This window comes from Rattus norvegicus, chromosome 10 (assembly GCF_036323735.1).
Source record: "Rattus norvegicus strain BN/NHsdMcwi chromosome 10, GRCr8, whole genome shotgun sequence".
In the NCBI taxonomy this organism is placed as follows: domain Eukaryota; kingdom Metazoa; phylum Chordata; class Mammalia; order Rodentia; family Muridae; genus Rattus; species Rattus norvegicus.
The window spans coordinates 11,228,010-11,247,879 of NC_086028.1; the positions used below are offsets into that span (position 1 = coordinate 11,228,010).

General features: G+C 50.3%; 1 protein-coding gene across 1 annotated transcript in view; it reads right to left on the bottom strand.

Annotated features, from left to right (window-relative positions):
* The window catches only part of C10h16orf96 (similar to human chromosome 16 open reading frame 96), a 43,392-nt gene that overhangs the window by 14,221 nt on the left and 9,301 nt on the right, over nucleotides 1–19,870 (bottom strand). The window contains exons 2-7 of the mRNA XM_063270076.1: nucleotides 6,385–6,489; nucleotides 4,923–5,003; nucleotides 4,639–4,725; nucleotides 1,316–4,562; nucleotides 713–798; nucleotides 331–441 (exon numbers count right to left, since the gene is read on the bottom strand). Coding sequence (XP_063126146.1) covers nucleotides 331–441; nucleotides 713–798; nucleotides 1,316–4,562; nucleotides 4,639–4,725; nucleotides 4,923–5,003; nucleotides 6,385–6,489 — 3,717 coding nt within the window. The remainder of the gene's footprint in view (nucleotides 1–330; nucleotides 442–712; nucleotides 799–1,315; nucleotides 4,563–4,638; nucleotides 4,726–4,922; nucleotides 5,004–6,384; nucleotides 6,490–19,870) is intronic.

Here is a 19,870-nt window from a genome sequence, read left to right on the forward strand (position 1 = left end):
TCCTAGAACTCCATCTATAGACCAGGCTGACCTCGAACTCAGAGATCTCCCCTGCCTCTGCCTCCTGAGTGCTGGGATTGAAGGTGTGACCACCACCACCCAGCTTTGAAGTTAAGCTGGGAGTGGGCCCCAGGTGCTCTGCAAAAGCCAGTGTGGTTTTAATTCCCTCCAGCCCCTGGGGTTTATTTTTAATTGAAGTATAATTTATGCAGAATAAAATGTTGTCTAGTTCCCTTGTATTTTGTGGACCTTAGGGGATGGTCTCGTAGTCTCAAGGAGGAATTCCCTTGTGGTCTCCACCCCCCCCGTTGGGTTGTCAGGCCTCCGAACCTTCAAGTCGTCCATGCGAACCTGGAGCCTTTCCACCGCCCTGTCTAGCACCATGTAGTGACTCTTCATTGTGTCTATCTGGTGTCCCCAAACTCTCTCCAGTTCTTCCTCCTAAATGGCAGAGACAGTGATATATCCAAGACCTCTGCTACAAGTCAAAGGGTCCCAAGACCGAGAGGAGATACCAGTCTGCCATCTGACAGCCCACGAAATACTTATTGACAGAGACAGCAGAGCCCCGGTTAACTCTGCATGGAGGCAACTGCTGGGCCACCCCATGCACTTCAGAGTGTCACTGGGAGGGTAAAAGTCAGGAGGCTGGGTCCTAGCTCAAGCCAAGCCACCATTTTCTCCAAAGCCCTTCTGTGATCATGACACTGACCTGCAGCCTGGCCTTCTGGAGGTTAACAATCTTTTCCTCCAGTACATTTACCGTATTACCAAGCACACCAGAGCTTCCCATGTTAGCTGAAAGGAAAAAGAGGGACCAGGTGTTAAAAGGAATGATGGGGTAATGTGACAGGAGAGAGCTCCCATGTTTGTGTCATGTCCCAAAAGAAGACAGTGGGCAAGTCTAGGGGGGGCACTTAAAGAGAATGATAGGTTTTCTATTACAGTTTTTAAGAAACTCACAAAAGAAATTCTTTTGTGAACCAAGCATGGTAGTGCGTGCTTTTAATCCCAGGACTCAGAGGAAAAAGCAGGCAGATTTCTGAGTTTGAGGCCAGCCTGGTCTACAGAGTGAGTTCCAAGACAGCCAGGGCTACCAGAGAAACCCTGTCTTGGAGAGAGGGGGGAGGGAGAGAGAGGAGAGGAGAGGAGAGGAGAGGAGAGGAGAGGAGAGGAGAGGAGAGGAGAGGAGACTAGTGTTTAAGCCAAAGGAATGAGTGGCTAATGTTTGAAAGCAGAGTTTGTAGAGGAAGCCTGAGGAGGCTACAGGGAGGATCAGAGCCTCTGCTGCCCTCCCCGGATGGGCCAGCCCTACCTAGGTAATTTAGACGCTGGTTTAAGTTGGTTGACAGGTTGGCAAACTCTTCTTTCAGGGAGTCATGTCTGATAGGCATCTGGGCAATATGGCTCATGGAATACTGCACAGCCTTTTTCTTTTCTTCAGGACTCGTAGCGTACATGGCATTTATCATAGCCTGGGACAGGACTGGTTTGGCTGGGAAGGGGTTAAAGGGTGCTGTAAATTCTTCAGGAAACTCTTCCATCTCCTCATCACGGAAAGGTAGGTTGATGGTGGCCCCACGGCGAAATCCTGCACCCAGGATATCTGCAAAGGCCCCTAGAGGCACTGAGGATGCAACGCGTGATGCTTCGGCAGCCATCTGGGTTGCAGGAACATCCTGGATGGCCTTGGCAGCATCTTTGGCTACCTGGGCAGCTGAGTTTGCTGCGGCTGCATATGCAGCGGCAGCTGCTGCAGCTATGGTAATAGCAGACCTCAGCTTCTTTAAGGCAGGCGGTGGGGCCTTATGGCGTTGTTCCGAGGCCTTGTCCTTCTGGGTTTTGTCTTTGTAGATCACCTTTTTGAGGACTTTGACTTCAGGAGTCTCTTCTTTGATGACCATTTCTTGGGAGCCCACATCCTTGGGGGCTCTGTGATGGGAAACCCTCTCCTTAGGGGTTCTGTACCTGGGGGCCTTTACTTTGGAAATCTTCTCCCGAGGAACTCTTCCCTTGCGAATCCCATCCGAGGGAGCCCCTTCTGTAGACATCTCTTCCTGGGAAGCCCCTTCCGAAGGGATCTCTTCCTCGGGAGCCCCGTACTCAGAGATCTCTTCCTGAGGAGCCCTATACTCAGAGATCTCTTCCTGGGGAATCTCATCCATACGCATCTCTTCCCGAGGGCCTGGAAGGAAGTACTCGTATTCATCCCCTCTTTCTTCAAGACCCGGGAGCCGGTAGGTCTGCGGCATAGTCCACGGTATTCCAGTGTCCATGACGGAGAAACGAGCACGGGCCATCTGTCCCATGGGGCGAATTGGACCTGGGCCAGTCTGGTAGGGCCCCATATCCCACACGGGCCAAACATTACCCCTAGCCCAGGCTCTTGGTGGTGAGGTCCATACACCTGGGGGAACCATTCCAGGTCTAGGGCCAAAGACTGGCATGAAACCAGGCCCAGACGCAAATCCAGGGACCCCGGCAGGGACAGAGACAGGGGCAGAGACAGGGACCCCGGCAGGGACAGAGACAGGGGCAGAGACAGGGACCCCGGCAGGGACGGAGACAGGGGCAGAGACAGGGACCCCGGCAGGGACGGACACAGGGGCAGAGACAGGGACCCCGGCAGGGACAGAGACAGGGGCAGAGACAGGGACCCCGGCAGGGACGGAGACAGGGGCAGAGACAGGGACCCCGGCAGGGACGGAGACAGGGGCAGAGACAGGGACCCCGGCAGGGACAGAGACAGGGACCCCGGCAGGGACGGAGACAGGGACCCCGGCAGGGACAGAGACAGGGACCCCGGCAGGGACCCCGGCAGGGACAGAGACAGGGACCCCGGTAGGGACCCCGGCAGGGACGGAGACAGGGGCAGAGACAGGGACCCCGGCAGGGACAGAGACAGGGGCAGAGACAGGGACCCTGGCAGGGACCCCGGCAGGGACAGAGACAGGGACCTTGGCAGGGACCCCGGCAGGGACAGAGACAGGGACCCTGGCAGGGACCCCGGCAGGGACAGAGACAGGGACCCTGGCAGGGACCCCGGCAGGGACAGAGACAGGGACCCTGGCAGGGACCCCGGCAGGGACAGAGACAGGGACCCTGGCAGGGACAGAGACAGGGGCAGAGACAGGAACCCTGGCAGGGACAGAGACAGGGACCCTGGCAGGGACCCCGGCAGGGACAGAGACAGGGGCAGAGACAGGGACCCCGGCAGGGACAGAGACAGGGGCAGAGACAGGGACCCCGGCAGGGATGGACACAGGGGCAGAGACAGGGACCCCGGCAGGGACAGAGACAGGGGCATAGACAGGGAACCCGGCAGGGACGGAGACAGGGGCAGAGACAGGGACCCCGGCAGGGACAGAGACAGGGACCCCGGCAGGGACAGAGACAGGGGCAGAGACAGGGACCCCGGCAGGGACGGAGACAGGGGCAGAGACAGGGACCCCGGCAGGGACGGAGACAGGGGCAGAGACAGGGACCCCGGCAGGGACGGAGACAGGGGCAGAGACAGGGACCCCGGCAGGGACGGAGACAGGGGCAGAGACAGGGACCCCGGCAGGGACGGAGACAGGGGCAGAGACAGGGACCCCGGCAGGGACGGAGACAGGGGCAGAGACAGGGACCCCGGCAGGGACGGAGACAGGGGCAGAGACAGGGACCCCGGCAGGGACGGAGACAGGGGCAGAGACAGGGACCCCGGCAGGGACGGAGACAGGGGCAGAGACAGGGACCCCGGCAGGGACGGAGACAGGGGCAGAGACAGGGACCCCGGCAGGGACGGAGACAGGGGCAGAGACAGGGACCCCGGCAGGGACGGAGACAGGGGCATAGACAGGGACCCCGGCAGGGACGGAGACAGGGGCAGAGACAGGGACCCCGGCAGGGACGGAGACAGGGGCAGAGACAGGGACCCCGGCAGGGACGGACACAGGGGCAGAGACAGGGACCCCGGCAGGGACGGACACAGGGGCATAGACAGGGACCCCGGCAGGGACGGACACAGGGGCATAGACAGGGACCCCGGCAGGGACGGAGACAGGGGCAGAGACAGGGACCCCGGCAGGGACGGAGACAGGGGCAGAGACAGGGACCCCGGCAGGGACGGAGACAGGGGCAGAGACAGGGACCCCGGCAGGGACGGAGACAGGGGCATAGACAGGGACCCCGGCAGGGACGGAGACAGGGGCAGAGACAGGGATCCCGACAGGGACAGAGACAGGGGCAGAGACAGGGACAGAGACAGGGACAGAGGCAGGGATCCCGACAGGGACAGAGACAGGGACAGAGACAGGGACAGGGACAGCCTGTCTCAGACTGTGTGTCTGAGACACAGAGGCCTGACCCAGCTCTATGCCCTGGGAGTCAGCAAACTCAACAGCCCGAGTGAACTCGTCCCCCTTGAGGATCCCTGTGGTTCCAAACTGCACCATGGTGTGCATAGGGGTGGCACTGGGAATGGGGACATCCTCAGGCGGCTGCTGCTCCAAGGGACTCTCTGGAAGAGAAGTCACGCTCTGCCGCACAGTGGACGGCTCCACTTCCGGCTTATGCTTTCCCTGCAGGGGAAGGAACTGAAATGGTTGGTCTGTTCTCACCATCCTCCCTTCGTCCCGGTCTTCCTTTCCCACTCACCAGACTGAACATGGCCTCGTGGAGGCTACTCCAGAGTACCATCTCCTCAGGTTGGGGGATAGCACGGACCTTGTTCTGGAGAGTAACCTGTGTAGTGGGATGAAGAAAGTGAGTGGATGCCTGGGAAGGGCGGGGTGGGGTGGGGCGGTATAGCATATATGTGGCTACTACACCTGATCCTGGGGACTTGCCTGCTCACTGAAACCCTTTCCAGAATGTGCTGTTCTCCAAACTTATTGCATCCCTAGTGCACAGGGCAAGAGACTGGAATCCAAAGATCTTACCACTTCCCGCTGCAGGGCACCCAGCTTCCGGTTCTGTACTTTCAAGTCATCACAGAGAAGTTCCATTTTTTGTGGGTTTAGCTGTCCAAGAAACGGAATCCGAGGCTGGGGTATGGGCTGTGGTCCCAACCTGGCTGCTTCTCACCATATTAGCTAACTGAGTCTGGAATGGAAGGATGTAATTCCCAGGAAAGTTGGACTACAGAGTATTTAACAATCTTTGAATTTTTCAGGATGCCGAATGGGTAGATCATGAAGAATCTTCAAGAGGGGCAAGGTCACAAGGGTGGCAGAGCAGGCATGGAAAGACTGGGAAATGAGTGTGAGCGGGGTGCATGACATGAGGTTTGCAGAGAATCAGTAAAATCGTTATGTTGTGGGGAAAGAGAACGATCGAGAGGAGAGATGGCAGTGTGGCTGAGTTGGTAAAATGCTTGCCAAGCATATCTGAAGCCCTCAGCTTGATCCCCAGTGCTGCATAAAACCAGGAGGGATGAAGCTTGCTCTGATGTGGAGGGGAGAATCCAATGTAAGCCAGTCTCTGCTGGAAGCCAGCCGGGGCTACAAGGTACCCTGTTACAGAGCAGATTAGCATGAGGACAGTGAATGTGCAAGAGATGGGCCAAGGAGGAATTATTTCTCAGACATACTTCCCCCAAGGTGTCCTTTTCTAGCACTTAGTGGTCCTGACCCAGCCCCAGATTAGCCTGAGGCTCAGATGTTACAATCAGTCCCTCTCTTTGGGGGAAACGGCCCAGCTGTGACACTTGGTGGCTTGCAGATGAAGACCTGGCTCTGGACTCCAGCTCAACTTCATCTGCTGTGGTCCCTCTGGCTTCAAGGATTCTGTGTCACTCCATGGTAGGCTGGGATGTGTTCATGGTAGGCTGTTCCTATATGGAGCAGCAGGAACCCGTGTGCCTGTGCTAGGTTTAGCCTGCTTTTTAGATTGGATAGCGCTTCTAATGAAAGGAGTGCCGGGGAACCTGAATTCAGCAGTTGCCCAACACCCGGGCAACTCTGAACCTCCCAGCATCTACATAGTGGACCCTAACCATCTGTAACGCCAGTGCTAGGGGATCTGACACCTTCTTCTGGCCTCTGTATGCACCAGATACACACATGGCACACAGACATGCACACCCATACACAAAACATTAAAACACATACAACACACACACACACACACACACACCACCCAATGCATTTTAAGCAATTTAGAAAGTAAAACAATAATTTCTATTATTTTCTATAATTTTCTATAATTTTTATTATTTTTCTATAATTTCCTAAGTCAAGATGAAGTAAGTATGTTTCTGTTACCGATACCTGACGCTTGGCACAGCAGAGGGAGGACCATGTAGCGGGATCACAGAAAGTTCAGGGGGACAGGACAAACGACTAGGCTGGCTTAAACCTTTCTCCCCCCTTTCCGGCCGAGTAAAGGGAGAGGGATGACTACCTTTTCAAATACAAACTTAACCGTGTCCATATCCTTCTTAACAGTCTCCACAGTGCTCTTGGTTACGTGAAGGTCACTGAGCAAATCCTGCAGAGTCTTTGCAAACTGAATAGGGAGAAAAGAGGGGAAGCCATGAAATTTGGTGTAGAGAGAATAAGTCATATTGAGAGATCTGGGTGACAGCTACCTAAGGGATCTTAGGTTCTTGAAAGTCCTAAGATGGATGGATGTACTAGGAGAGCAGCAAAGGAAACTGAGAACAGCACTGTGCTCCTTGAGCAGTCTGGGTAGGAAAGGCACACAGTATAGTGTTCTCTCTCTCTCTCTCTCTCTCTCTCTCTCTCTCTCTCTCTCTCTCTGATGTATATTGGACATGGTGACACTAGAGAGGCAGCATAAGCCATCCTCATGGGGAGCTCTCGGCTCTGCTGCCCAAGCCCCATGGATCCATAGTTTCCAAAGATCCCTCTGGTTGCATGTAGAGACTGACTCCAGCTGGTGAGAGAGGAAGTCACAGGGCTTACAGTGTAACCTCTGGGGCAGAAGCTCATGTCTGTGATGCTGGGGTCATGGCTGAGCTCACAATGACTGATGATTTTCTGTGACTTCCTAAGTTTTGATTCTTCAGCTAAAAAGTGAGTGGGGGAGTGGAACCGTGGTCATGTGTGTAATCCCCTGAAGTGGGGTTAACCATTTTACACATAACAAAATGGCACGGGCCAATATCTCTTCACAATTACACTAAGAGCAAATGTATGATTCATATACATTATAACATATATATAACTTCCTGGTAAAAGATTAAAGAGCAACATATAGGTAATAATGAGATATAGTTATGCCAGGCAGTTGTGGCACAAGCCTTTCATCCCAGCACTCAGGAGGCACAAGCAGGTAGATCTCTGTGAGTTCGAGGCCAGCCTGCTCTACAGAGTGAGTGTCAGGACTGCCAGGGCTACACAGAGAAACCCTACCTCAGAAAACAAACCAAAAATCCAGCTACAAGCTCTGTAAAGGGCACTTTTAGTGTGTGTGTGTGTGTGTGTGTGTGTGTGTGTGTGTGTGTAGGTACATCTCTGTGTGTGTACCCCAGAGGTCACCCGTACTGTTGTTCTCAGTCACCATCCACCTCATTTTTTGAACCAGGGCTTTTCGGCGGAAGCTGCAGATCGCTGATCAGTGTAGGGTGAGCAGCCAAGCAGCCCCAGGTTTCCTCTGAGTTCTGCATCTCCAGCACTGGGGTTCTGGTGGAAAACATGTGCCTGGCTTTTAATGTGGTTGGTGGGGATAGAACTTAGGTCCTCAGGCTTGGGTGACAAACACACTACCAACTGGGGCCTCTCATCAGCCCAAGAGCACCACAGCTAGTTATTTATTTGAGGCCCATTTGTCCATTTGTTATACATCCCAGGCTGGCCTGAAACTTGAACTCCTTTGCCTCGGCATCAGGAATACTAAATTTCCAAGTCTGAGACATATTTCATGATCAAAGTAAAAAATACAAGGAAAAGATTCTCTGAAAGCAGTGACCTAAAGAAATCTAGAGGGGGTTGGGGATTTAGCTCAGCGGTAGAGCGCTTGCCTAGCAAGCGCAAGGCCCTGGGTCCGGTCCCCAGCTCCGAAAAAAAGAAAAAAGAAAAAAAAAAAAGAAAAGAAATCTGTAGGGGCTGTACCAATACCAATCAAAAACAACATATCAGCCCTTAATGGATGCCGGAGCGGAAGACACAGAGGCATTTATTGTAGCAACCAGTGACTGTGCGTCACTCAACAAATGTCTCAGTGCAATGGCTCAATCCTCCATCTTAAGGTCCTGGAACAGCTCGTAGTGATGGCTCATGACCATAACCCTTAAACTCAGGAGGTAGAGGCAAAAGGAGCGGGAGTATAACATCATCCTCAGTTATAGAACACGTTGAGGCTAGCCTGGGCTACACAAGACTGTCTCAAAACTAGCTAGCTGCCTGCAAACATAAAGAATCCCTGTCTCAACAAATAAACAATCCCCAATAAAATTGTAATTAAGTCAAGCGATATGTGAGAACTGTGTGTCATGGCCAAGTTGGATTAATCTCAGTGAGTCAATTCTTTATCTAAAAGTCACTAAATATAACACAGTAAAAAAAAAAATCCTGTCTATCAGAAAGCAATAAGGGGCTGGGGATTTAGCTCAGTGGTAGAGCGCTTACCTAGGAAGCGCAAGGCCCTGGGTTCGGTCCCCAGCTCCGAAAAAAAGAACAAAAAAAAAAAAAAAAAAAAAAAGCAATAAAAGCTGAGTGTGGTAGCTCATGCCTTTGGTCCCAGAACTTGGGAGGCAGAGAGAAGCAGGCAGGTGTCTGTGAGTTCGAGGCCAGCCTGGTTTACACAGTGAGTTTGGGGCTAGCCAAGGCTGTGTAATGAGACCCTGTCTGGAACAACAGCAAAGCAACCAGCCAAAAAGACAAAACAAAACAAAACAAACAAACAAACAAAAAAACCCAGAACATTTTTCATCTCAGGGGCATTACCAAAAAGCATTTATTAAAACCCATTCGCTCTCATGGTAAAAGTTCGAACTTCCTCAGCTAGATAAAGCCCAGTGCCAAAAGACCTAGATCTATCTCCCTACCAGAGTGCTCGCCACGTGTGTGAAGCCCCGCCTCCAGCAGCGGCAAGGCAGCAGAGTTACCGTCTCACCTCATGCATCTGGCCAGCACGATTACTCCACGGAAAGAATAAAAAGCATTGGATTGAGAAGGAAGTTAGACTAAGTGCATTTGCTGGTGACATTATCTTCCACCTAGAATAGGCTAAAGGGGCTGGAGGAGAAGTATCTGAGTGCTTAAGGAACTGTTTTGCTCTCGCAGAGGACCTCGATCCCAGGGTACACACTCTTCTGACCTCTACTGGCACCACCCAAGAATGTGGTGCGCATGCATGCATGCAGGTAAAAAACACTCATACTCAGAAAAGATAAGAAGAAAAGTACCGGGAAATCGATGACTATAGCTAATAATTTAATTCAGCGGATGTGTAGAATAGGTGCAATATTACTCTGCAAAAAGCAATTGTATTTCCAGGCTTCCCAAAATGAAGAAAAGTAATCTCATTTCCCAGCAGTAAAGAAGGCTACAGTTCTGAGGAGTAAATTCAATAACAAATGCAGGCCCGTCAGCCTGAGCAAGGTGACACACCTGTGATCTCAGCACTTGTGAAGCAGAGAGGAGCACAGAGAAAGTTCGAGGTTATCGCATGCTATAGCTAGTTCAAGACTAGCTTCGAACAGAACAATAAAGCAAGACCAGCAGGATAGCCTAAATGGAGGGACTCCAGCCAGCCCAGCATGGCAAGTAGAGCTCAGACAGCCTTGCCCTTCTGCCCCATTTCCTCTGCTTTGCTCAGTTCCCTCTGCTTGCGTTCCTAAAGCTAGTCACAAGGTCTATTCCTTTTTTTGGCCACTTCCCTCCTGATGCTGACCACCAAGGTCCAGCTATCAAAGTATTGAAGTCCAGCAATCAAAAGCCCCCTTTAGCTGCCCTAATTAACATGCCCAGTTACTCTCCTCATCCCATACAGGGTTTCTCCTTTCCCCTTATAATCCACCATTTGCCTATGGGCCATCTGTCTCCTCTCTTCCTGGAGTCAGTCTTTTGTCCTTCAGGATAAATACCCCTTCCCCCTCTCCCTTGTTCCCCTCCCCATCATCCTCTATCTCCTGTCTGTGTCTCTATTCCCTGCCCTCTGTCCCTCTGGACCAAATGAGTCTCCTCTGTGCTGAGACCTTGGTCTTGGAGGTCCTAAGCTGGATGCTTTTCCTTTTACCAGACACTTGGGTTCCATCCATGTCCTGGTTAGTTAGCTAGGTAAAGGTTTCTCTAAATAATTAGAAAATATTCTCTCCTCATGTTTCTGTGGTTTTATTTATCCCTTACAATTTCATGCATGTTCACAATGCACATGTAGTGAAAATGTTTACATTTTAAAATATATATACATACATACATACACATACACACACACACATATATATATATATATACATATACATACACATACATATGTGTGTGTGTGTGTGTGTGTGTGTGTGTTTTACCTGCAGGTTTATCTGATCATGTGGATGCCTGGTACCTTAGGAGTTTAGAAGAGGACATCTTGGTCACCTGGGTCTGGGGCTGTATAGTTGTGAGCTGCATCATGGGTGCTGGAAATGGATCCTGGCCCTCAGGAAAAGCAGCAGTGCTCGTCACTACCAAGCCCCAGACTGCACGGTTCAGATCTCCAAACGTGTCTACCAACCCATTCTAATTTAATCCAATCCCCGTCGGGGAAGTTCACAGAAGTAGATAATCTTGTAGTTCTCATGGAACCTCATGGCTCCAGAACAGCCAAAACAATTTGAAAGAGCAACAGAGGAAGCCTGAACTCGCAGATTTCAAACATCGAGAGTCTTGTTGATGGCAAGACAAGAGTCATCAGCTCAGTGCGGCAGAGGTCAGGGTCAGAGCCTTAGTCCAGTATACACAAAGCTCTGGCTTCTGTCTGCAATACAGCAAAAGAGAGGAAGTATGGTGTTGTCGTGAGGACGGACGTACAGATCCACAGACAAAAGCTGACAACCTGGCGACAGACTGACAGGCTCACATTGAACTAAGTTGTAAAATTTTACTTGTGCGTAAGAGTCCTTTGTTTGCATTTATGCCAATGTTTCACATGTGCACATGATGCTCCCACAGAGGACAGAAGAGAGCATCAGGTTCCCAGGGACTCGAGTTACACATGGTTGTGGCCACCCTGTGTGTGTTGGGGAATTGAGCCTGGGTCCTCTGGTGTAGCCACCAGTGCTCTTAACCGCAGAGCCCTTGACTGATTTTTAGCTAAAGCACCAAGATGATCCAACGAAAGAATCATTTGTTTTAACAAATGGGGACAGGATAATTAGATATTCATATGTAAAGTTGTCTTGGATGGTGGTTTGGGTCTGTGGTCCCAGCTACTTGGAAAGAAGGATCAGTTGAGCCTAGGAACCTTGAGGCCAGATTAAGATTTTGTCTCAAAAAAAAAAAAAAAAAAAGAAAAGAAAAGTGGGAGCAGGGTGTGCTAGAGATGGACCAACAGTTAAGGGTACTTGGTACTTTCTAGAGGACCAGAGTTGTTCGATTCCCAGCACCCAGCTAACTCCAGCCCCAGAGGCTCTAGCATCCTCTTCTGGAGGCAGGAGTGGGGCTTGACTGCAAATCATTAGGGAATCTCTTCTGGGGCTCTCGATAACGTCCTAGAATTAGATAGCAAGAGTCACGCAGTTCTGTGAATGCGCTTAGGCACAACCAGCATTGGAATGTTGGCGCTGGTGTTGCTCGTCGCTGCAAACGCCAGCGAGCGGAGACAAGTGTTGAACCTGTATGTTGTGCTGTGTTCAGAGAGCTGGTAGTCCCAGAAGACAGTGATTTAACACCCTTAATATGCTGCCTTCTGCCTCAACTCTAGCCAACAGGCTGTATAAGGACAGGCTTTCTGCCTGTGGTCATCAGATTGATGATGCGTGTGCCTCCATTACCGTTCCTTGAACTCCTGCTTTCTGGAAACTGAGTCTAGTTAGTGTCTGCTAGTGTTCCTCTAGGCCCCACCTATCCTGGGGAATTAACTTAGGGCAAGCAAGTCAGTAACTATGTACATCTGCTAAGCTACTTATAGCAATGTGGGCAGATGCCTTTCTAGAATACGGAATATAAAAATGCCCTATCCACTCCCATCCCTGGTCATAACTGAATTCCATATACTTAAAAAAAGATTTATTTTATGTAAGTACACTGTAGCTGTCTTCAGATACACCAGAGGAAGACATCAGATCCTATTACAGATGGTTGTGAGTCATCATGTGGTTGCTGGGAGTTGAACTCAGAACCTTTGGAAGAGCAGTCAGTGCTCTTAACTACTGAGCCATCTCTCCAGTCCTCCATACACTTTCAAAAACATGAATTTTCTGCTTGTGTGGAATATTTTAACAAAGTAAAATATCACAATGGTGGTGGTGGTGGTGGTGGTGATGATGATGTGATGACGACGACAGGGTCTCCCTATGTAGATCTGGCTGTCCTAGAACTCTCGCTGTAACCCAGCTGGACTTGAACTCACAGAGATAAGCCTGTCTCTGCCTTCCAAGTCCTGGGATGAAACATGTGTGTACCACCACCAGGCTCGAGATGGGTTTTAAGGTCCCGTGTACTTGTGATTGGAAACTGTCCTTCAGAGAGACCTGTGCTATATATAAACTAGAAAGTCTAAATCCTGCTTCTTCTCTTCTATCTCCTTTAGAGCCACTCGGGGACCAAACTCCTCAAGCAGGAATAACCTTTCCTGACAAACACAGCTAAGTGTCAGGTAGGGCCACATCTGAAACCCCAGTATCTGGAGGCAGGATGATCAGGAGGCCAAGATCATTCTTTGCTGCAGAGCAGGTTTGAAGCCAGCCTTGGATATATGAGACCCTATCTAAAAAAAATCAACAACAACTACCCAGAAAAGACAGCAGAATCTTTGGGCTGCCCCATGAGTGAAGGCTGAAAACAGAGGAAGCAGGGTTCTGTTCCAATCTGAGGGTCTGTTCTGTGTCACTGCATTGCAAGGTTTCCTATGGCCAGTAGCCCCACCTCCTGTCTCTCATGCCGGGAGTATGCCCCCTCCCTGGAGTTCCCCCGCTGGGCCTGCGAGTCCACGGAGCTCTCCACCCCCAAACGGGGAGACCCCTGCATGCAGGAGATTCAGCTGAATAAACGCTCTTTGCTTTTGCACACTATTTGAGTCTGGGGTATCTTCAGTGACTCTTGGACCCTAACAGGATCAAGCAGCAGTCAGTCACAACTTTGGACAAGCTTGGCTTCTAGAGCCTTAAGGGAAAGTTCTCCCTCTGCCCAGGCACACAGGCCACAGACTGGATGGAGCTGGGTTTACAGAGTGAAGTCCAGAAGCTAACCGGCCTGGTGCACAAGTCAGGCGTGTCCTTACTTGTGACGGCTCCCGCTCTATATCATTCTCAGGCCCCAAGGAGTACACGACAGGGACCCAAAGCAAGCGGTGTCTTGAGCAATCAGCCACCTAGGCTGTCGTGTCACGTCCAGAGCTGGGACAGATGGGAATGGAGACTGAAGAAAGGCAGAAGTACTTCACAGCACTCTGCGAAGGGTGACAACACCTTTAAGCAGCATTATACGACCCCCAAATCCAAGTTAACTGTGAAGTCATTTGAATTTGTATGATGTACAACTTTGGTTGTGGGAGAGAAGGGGAGGGAGGGAGATCAAAACAGACACAGCGCTAATGTCACTCTTTTCTCCTTTGAAGCGGGATGCCAGGGTCGTTCTTAAAGGAAACCAGACAGGGACCAACGAAGGCAGCTTTCCAGGGAGGTGAGGAGTTGGGGGCTCAATAGGAGCCTGTGATTTGGGGAAAACCTGCTGGAGGGAGCTGCTGTGGGAACTGCTGGGACTGGTGACAGACTGTGAGCTACAATATGGAAGAGATGGCAGATGGCTGAGACTGTGGTAGAAGCTTGATTTTCCTCTCTCCTTTCCTTTCTTCTCTTCCTCCTCCCCTACCTTATCCTCCCCTCCCCTCCCCCATACTCCCATCTTCCTCCCCTCCCCTCCCCTCCCTTCCTTCCCTCCCCCTCCCCCATACTCCCCTCCCCCATACTCCCCTCCCTTCCCTCCCCCTCCCCTCCCCCTCCCTTCCCTCCCTCTCCCCCATACGCCCCTTCCCTCCCCCTTCCCTCCCCCTTCCCTCCCCTTCCCTCCCCCTTCCCTCCTCTCCCCTCCCCTCCCCCATACTCCCCTTCCCCCCCTCCCCTCCCTCACCCTCTCCCCCATACTCCTTTTCCCTCCCCCTTCCCCTCCCCTCCCCCATATTCCCATCTTCCTCCCCCTCCCCTTCCCTCTCCTTCTCCCCCATACTCCCCTTCCCTCCCCCTCCCCTTCCCTCTCCCTCTCTCTAAGGTTTCTCTGTGTAGCCTTGGCTGTCCTTGAATTTGCTTTATAGACCAGTCTGGACTTGAACTCACAGAGATCTGTCCATCTTTAAAAATGTGCACCACCACCACCTGACAGTTTTCTTTCTTTCCCTCCCTCCTTCTCTCCCTCTCTTTCCCTTCATCTCTCCTTTCCATCCTCCCTCTCTTCCTAAGATAGGGGTCTGGCTACCTAGTTACAGCTGACCTTGAACCTGATATATAGACCAACCTGACCTTGAAGTTAAGGACTGCCTCTCCAGGTCCCCAGCCTGGAGCCCAGGTTTCTTAATCCAGCAGTCCTCACCCGGGTTGGTGGGCGCCTGGCAGTATGCGGAGGTGTTTTCAGTGGTGGTAAGAAGGTGGCACTTCCAGTGTCTGTGGGTGTTACTAGACACCCTCCAATGCACAGGACAGTCCCAAGCCGTAGAGAGTGATCCTACCCACCACATCAATATAGTATTGGGACAGAGAAACCTGACAGTCTAACCCTGCTAATAATGAGTTGTTGTGGGACCAGCATGCATGGGCCCTGGACCCACCCGTGGGGCAGGAGGCCTCCGGTGTTTGTGTTGGTTTCCAGGCACCTCCTGCCTTCTCCAGTGAGTATTGAGAGCGACAGTGTCTTCTTATGCCCTTAAAGGAGGGACGTGAAGGTGGCAGGATACAGTGACCCAAGCATTGCAGAGAAAGGAGGTGGAAGGGCGCTGTGGAGGTGGTCCCAGCATCTCATGTCTGTGACATCTGGCCTGCCATCCTCACTGTCTAGCTCAGGCAGACACTTACCTAAGTAGCTCCCCTTGTTCTTGTACAGTACCATGGCAACTTCATCCAGTGGGTCGCTGGCAGCGTGCTCGAATGGCTGGAGCATTCCTTATTGGTACAGACAGTCCTCTTGGGGCTGCAGTGCCAGGTCTGATCCTGTCCACGAGGCCTCTCTTGAGCAGAGGAGGTGATCTTCCTCAGCTTCTCAGGGCACGTGAGAATTCTAGAAGCCTTTACTCATCAAGGCCAAAGTCCCTTGAGGCAGGCTGTGGCTACACGTCTAACATCTGTATCCACCTATCCTACCATAAGGCCCTGAGCCATCAGGGGCAGCCTTGTCTCCAGAAGTGTTGTCTTGAAGCCCAACAAGGCTGGTGCTGGCCCAGGCATACCTGCTCTGTTCTGATCCTGAACGCATGCTTTTGCATAACTTCAAGACATTTTATTGCCCTGCAAAAAATTTCTTTCTCCATTAGCAGTCACTCCTCATGCCACTTCTTCCTAGAAACTACAAATCTTCTCTCTGACTCCTCAGATTGGCCTTTTCTGAACACTTTATATAAATGGACTCCCAGAGCATCCCCTCAGCAGACTGGCTGACACTCCTTTCTGTATTGCTTGGCTCTTTAGCCTGGTGTGAGACCTGGCTGTGTTGGCCAGACAGGGTTTCTGCACTCTCCTGCACTCCACAGCCTCAGGCTCCTGTGCTCCTCATGAGACTCCCTGAGGTTGTATAATGTAATGTATGGTTTACAATTAATCGAAAATATTTTTCTAAGGTGGGCTCTCATGTGGTCCAGACCAGCCCTGAACTGAATATTAATCAAGGATGACCATGAACCCCAGACCTTTCTGTATCACTCGTGTACTGGGACGCAGCCTCCATACCCAGCTTACGTGTTGCTGGGGTAGAACTCAGGGCTTCATGCATGTTAGGTGGGCATTTTATCAGCTGAGCTGTCTCTTTGGCCCCAGTTTGTGTGAATTCCAACTACAATTCTGGGATAAGAAAACATCCATCGACAATCAACAAGCCCCACCCTTTCCTACTAGCAGAGGGCTGGAGTTAACTCCCCCTGCCCACTCTTCTGGGCCTTGATAGCTTCTGTTTCCCAACATAATGACCTCAAATGGCTCAGTTAACCTGTACCTCCACTTCAGCATTTGAAAACTGGAATTAATAAACACGTGCCTTATAGAATTACTACAGAGCTTAAAGGTGCTAACTAGGGCAGTGTGCAGCTCACATGCTACACAGTGTCACTGTTTTCCTGGAGAGAGAGCAAAGGGGAAGCGGGGAAGGAAATGGGACAAGCATACAGCCCAGGAAAGTCATGGCACTGAGATAGCGGGCAGCCTGTTTCTTTCATCATCTCTACAAACTCCTGAGTTGAAGATCTCATACCTGCAGCCCCTCGGTCAGACCCAGCAGCCTCTCTGTGGCTGGTGCCAGTTTAGGCTCCCGTCTGAGACTTGTTGGGTGACTGGTATAACTCTAATGACTGCCGCACACTGGGGGTGAGAAAAGCCCTTCCTATCTCTAAACCAGTGACAATTCTCTACTTCTCTCTAGTCTAGGGTTCTTCTAACCATCAGGGCTCATAGACTGGTGGAGAGTGGAAGAGAGGAATTCCTGAACCCAGTGCTTCATTCAGTCTGGCTTCACTCAGTCTAGACCTGCAGTCTTGTTCCTGGCTCTCAGCCCAAACTATATCTCCCCACCCCCTCCACCCCATGTCTCACAAGGCCTAGGATTTACTTAGTGCTAGCTGAGTGTCAAGGACCTGTCCTCTACACAGCAGAAGCTCAAGAAGGAGTTACAACTTTGATCTCCATTTCACAGACTATGGAACGGTGGTGGAGGGCGAGCTGCTCAAGGCCCATGGCTCTAAATGGATGTGGGGGTCAGTACAGAAGTACCCTCAGCTGAGAGACATTTGGCTAGCTTCTGTTAGGTACATCAGTGTGCAGGCGTTTGGCTGAATCTCTTTTCAGTTCTTTTGATTTCATACCCCAGAGTGGAGCGGTTGCCATAGTCACATGGTAACACTGTTTCACCTCTTGAGGCCTGTGAGCTGCGTTCCAGAGGAGTTGCACCTTCTTACATTCCTCACAGCAGTGGGTGAGAGTCCAGTTCTCCAGTTAACAATTCTTCTTCAGTAGAGATGAAGCCCAGGGCCATATGCTTTCTAGGACACTATACTACCACTGCACTAGACCGTTGGTCCTTGAGACAGTTTGATAGACGGTTCGGGCCAGCCTTGAACCTAAGCATCTCTTGCCTCACCTTTCCCATGGGTTGGAAAATACACCTGGATGTTTCCTTCCCTTCCCCCTTTTAAATTAATTACATTTATTATTATTCTCTCTGTGTGTATATGCATGCAGATTCAGGGAATTCATGGAGATCAGAGGATAACTTGTGGAGTCAGTTCTCTCCTTCCACCATGTAGCTCCGAGGGGTTCAACTCGGGTCGTCAGACTTGGTGGTAAGCAGCTTTACCTTCTGAGCCATCTTAAAGGCTTTGTTTCTCTCTCCTCTTCATTTAAACAAATTTTAAAGATTTATTCATTTTATTGTATGTATAGATGTTTTTCCTGCATGTTTGTGTGTACACCATATTCACGCCTGGTGTCCTTGAGGGTTAGAAGAGAGCATTGGAATGGAGATTATGGATGACTGTGAATCTGGGAACTGGGGATTGAACCCAGGTCCTTTGTAAGAACAGCAGGCGGGTTTTTTTTCTTTTCTTTTCTTTTTGATCTTTCTTCTTTCTTTCCTTTCCTTTTCTCTTCTCCTTTCTCTCTTTCTTTCTTTCTTCCTTCATTCCTTTCTTTCTTTCTTTCTTTCTTTCTTTCTTTCTTTCTTTCTTCCTTTCTTCTTTTTTTGTAATTTGGGCTGCAGAGGGATACACAGAGGGACGGGATACACAGGGCTTTTCTGTGTATCCTGACATCTTGGAACTCACTCTGTAGACCAGGCTGACTTCAAACTCAGAAATCCACATGTTTCTGTCTCCTAAATGCTGGGATTAAAAGTCTCCATCACCAAAGTCTAGCACAACAAATGTTTTTAATTGCTGATTTATCTCTCCAGCCCCTGGTTTTCTTTTCTTATTCTTTTTGAACTGGTTTTGTTGATAGAACTACATCCTAGAGTAGGAAGAATTGGGGTGTGGCATTCCTAGGTAGGGATCTGAGTCAAGCGCTGGACTCCTGGTTTCAGCATTACTGGCTGTGGAGCCTCCAGCAAATCGTAAAGCATTGCTGAGTATCAACTATAGATACTTCTCATCTACAGGATAGGGATAATTACCTTTTACATGGCTGCTTCTCATGGATTTGTATTCATTCATTTTATGTGTGTCTGTAGGCAAGTTGAAACTCCTATTATCATGATGACGAGAGTGTCTCCCTGATGATAGATCCTCATATTAATTGATATTTTCAGATAGGGTTTCTCTGTGTGTAGCCCTGGTTGTGCTGAAACTCACTCTGTAGACCAGGCTGGCCTTGAACTCACAGAGATCCATCTACCTCTGCCTCCCAAGTGCTGGGATTAAAGACGTGCATCACCACCATTCAGCCTCTTTTTTTTTTATTGAAGAGTCACATGACACAGTATTTTTTGATATTATTATTTGACTAGGGGTCCTATTTGCCAGGCTGGTGTGGGATTTCCCTTGAATTTCTGACCCTCCAGCCTCTATCTCCCAAATATTAGATTGCAAGTGTGTGCCACATTTTTGCTTTTATTTGGGGCTAAGGATCCAACCCAGGGCCTCACATATGCAGGCAAGCAATTCTACCAACTGAGCTGCTTCCTCAGCCAAAACAGCCATTTAAACACCTGTGCGCGTCCGAGAAGCGGTGGCACACACCGTTAGCCCCAGAACTCAGAAGACAGAGGCAGGTGGATCTCTGCGAGTTCCAAGCCAGCCTGATCTACAGAGTGAGTTCTAGGACAGGAAGGACTGCACAGAAAAACCCTGTATTGAAAAACAAAAACAACAACAACAACAAAAAAACCCAAAAAAAACCAAAAACAAACCCAACCCTACAAACCCTAAAAACAACAAACAAGAAAAGATCTTTGTGTGTTTGTACGTGGTGCTATGCAAGTGCAGGAACATGTGTGCTGAGCATACAGGAACCAGAGTACACCCCTAGGTGTCAGTCCTGCTACCTTGTTAGAGGCAGAGCCTCAGTAATGCTCTGATTGACAGGCTAGGTGGCCTTTGATTTCTGGGAAATTTCCTCTCTCTACTTCTCAGCTCATCATAATTGAATTGGAATTGGGCCTAGAAAGATGTCTCAGCAGTGAAGAACTTGCATTATACTTACAGAGGTCTTTTTTTTTTCCTCCACCTTTATTAACTTCAGTATTTCTTTTTTTTTCTTTTTTTTTTAAGATTTATTTATTTATTATATATAAGTACACTGTAGCTGTCTTCAGATACACAAGATCTCTTTACAGATGGTTGTGAGCCACCATGTGGTTGCTGGGAATTGAACTCATGACCTCTGGAAGAGCTCTTAACCGCTGAGCCGTCTCTCCAGCCCAACTTGAGTATTTCTTATTTACATTACTATTGTTATTCCCATTCCCAGTTTCCAGGCTAACATTCCCCTAACCCCTCCCTCTCCCCTTCTAGATGGGTGCTCCCCTCCCCATCCTCCCCACATTACCGCCCTCCCCCCAACAATCCCGTTCACTGGGGGGTTCAGTCTTGGCAGGACCAA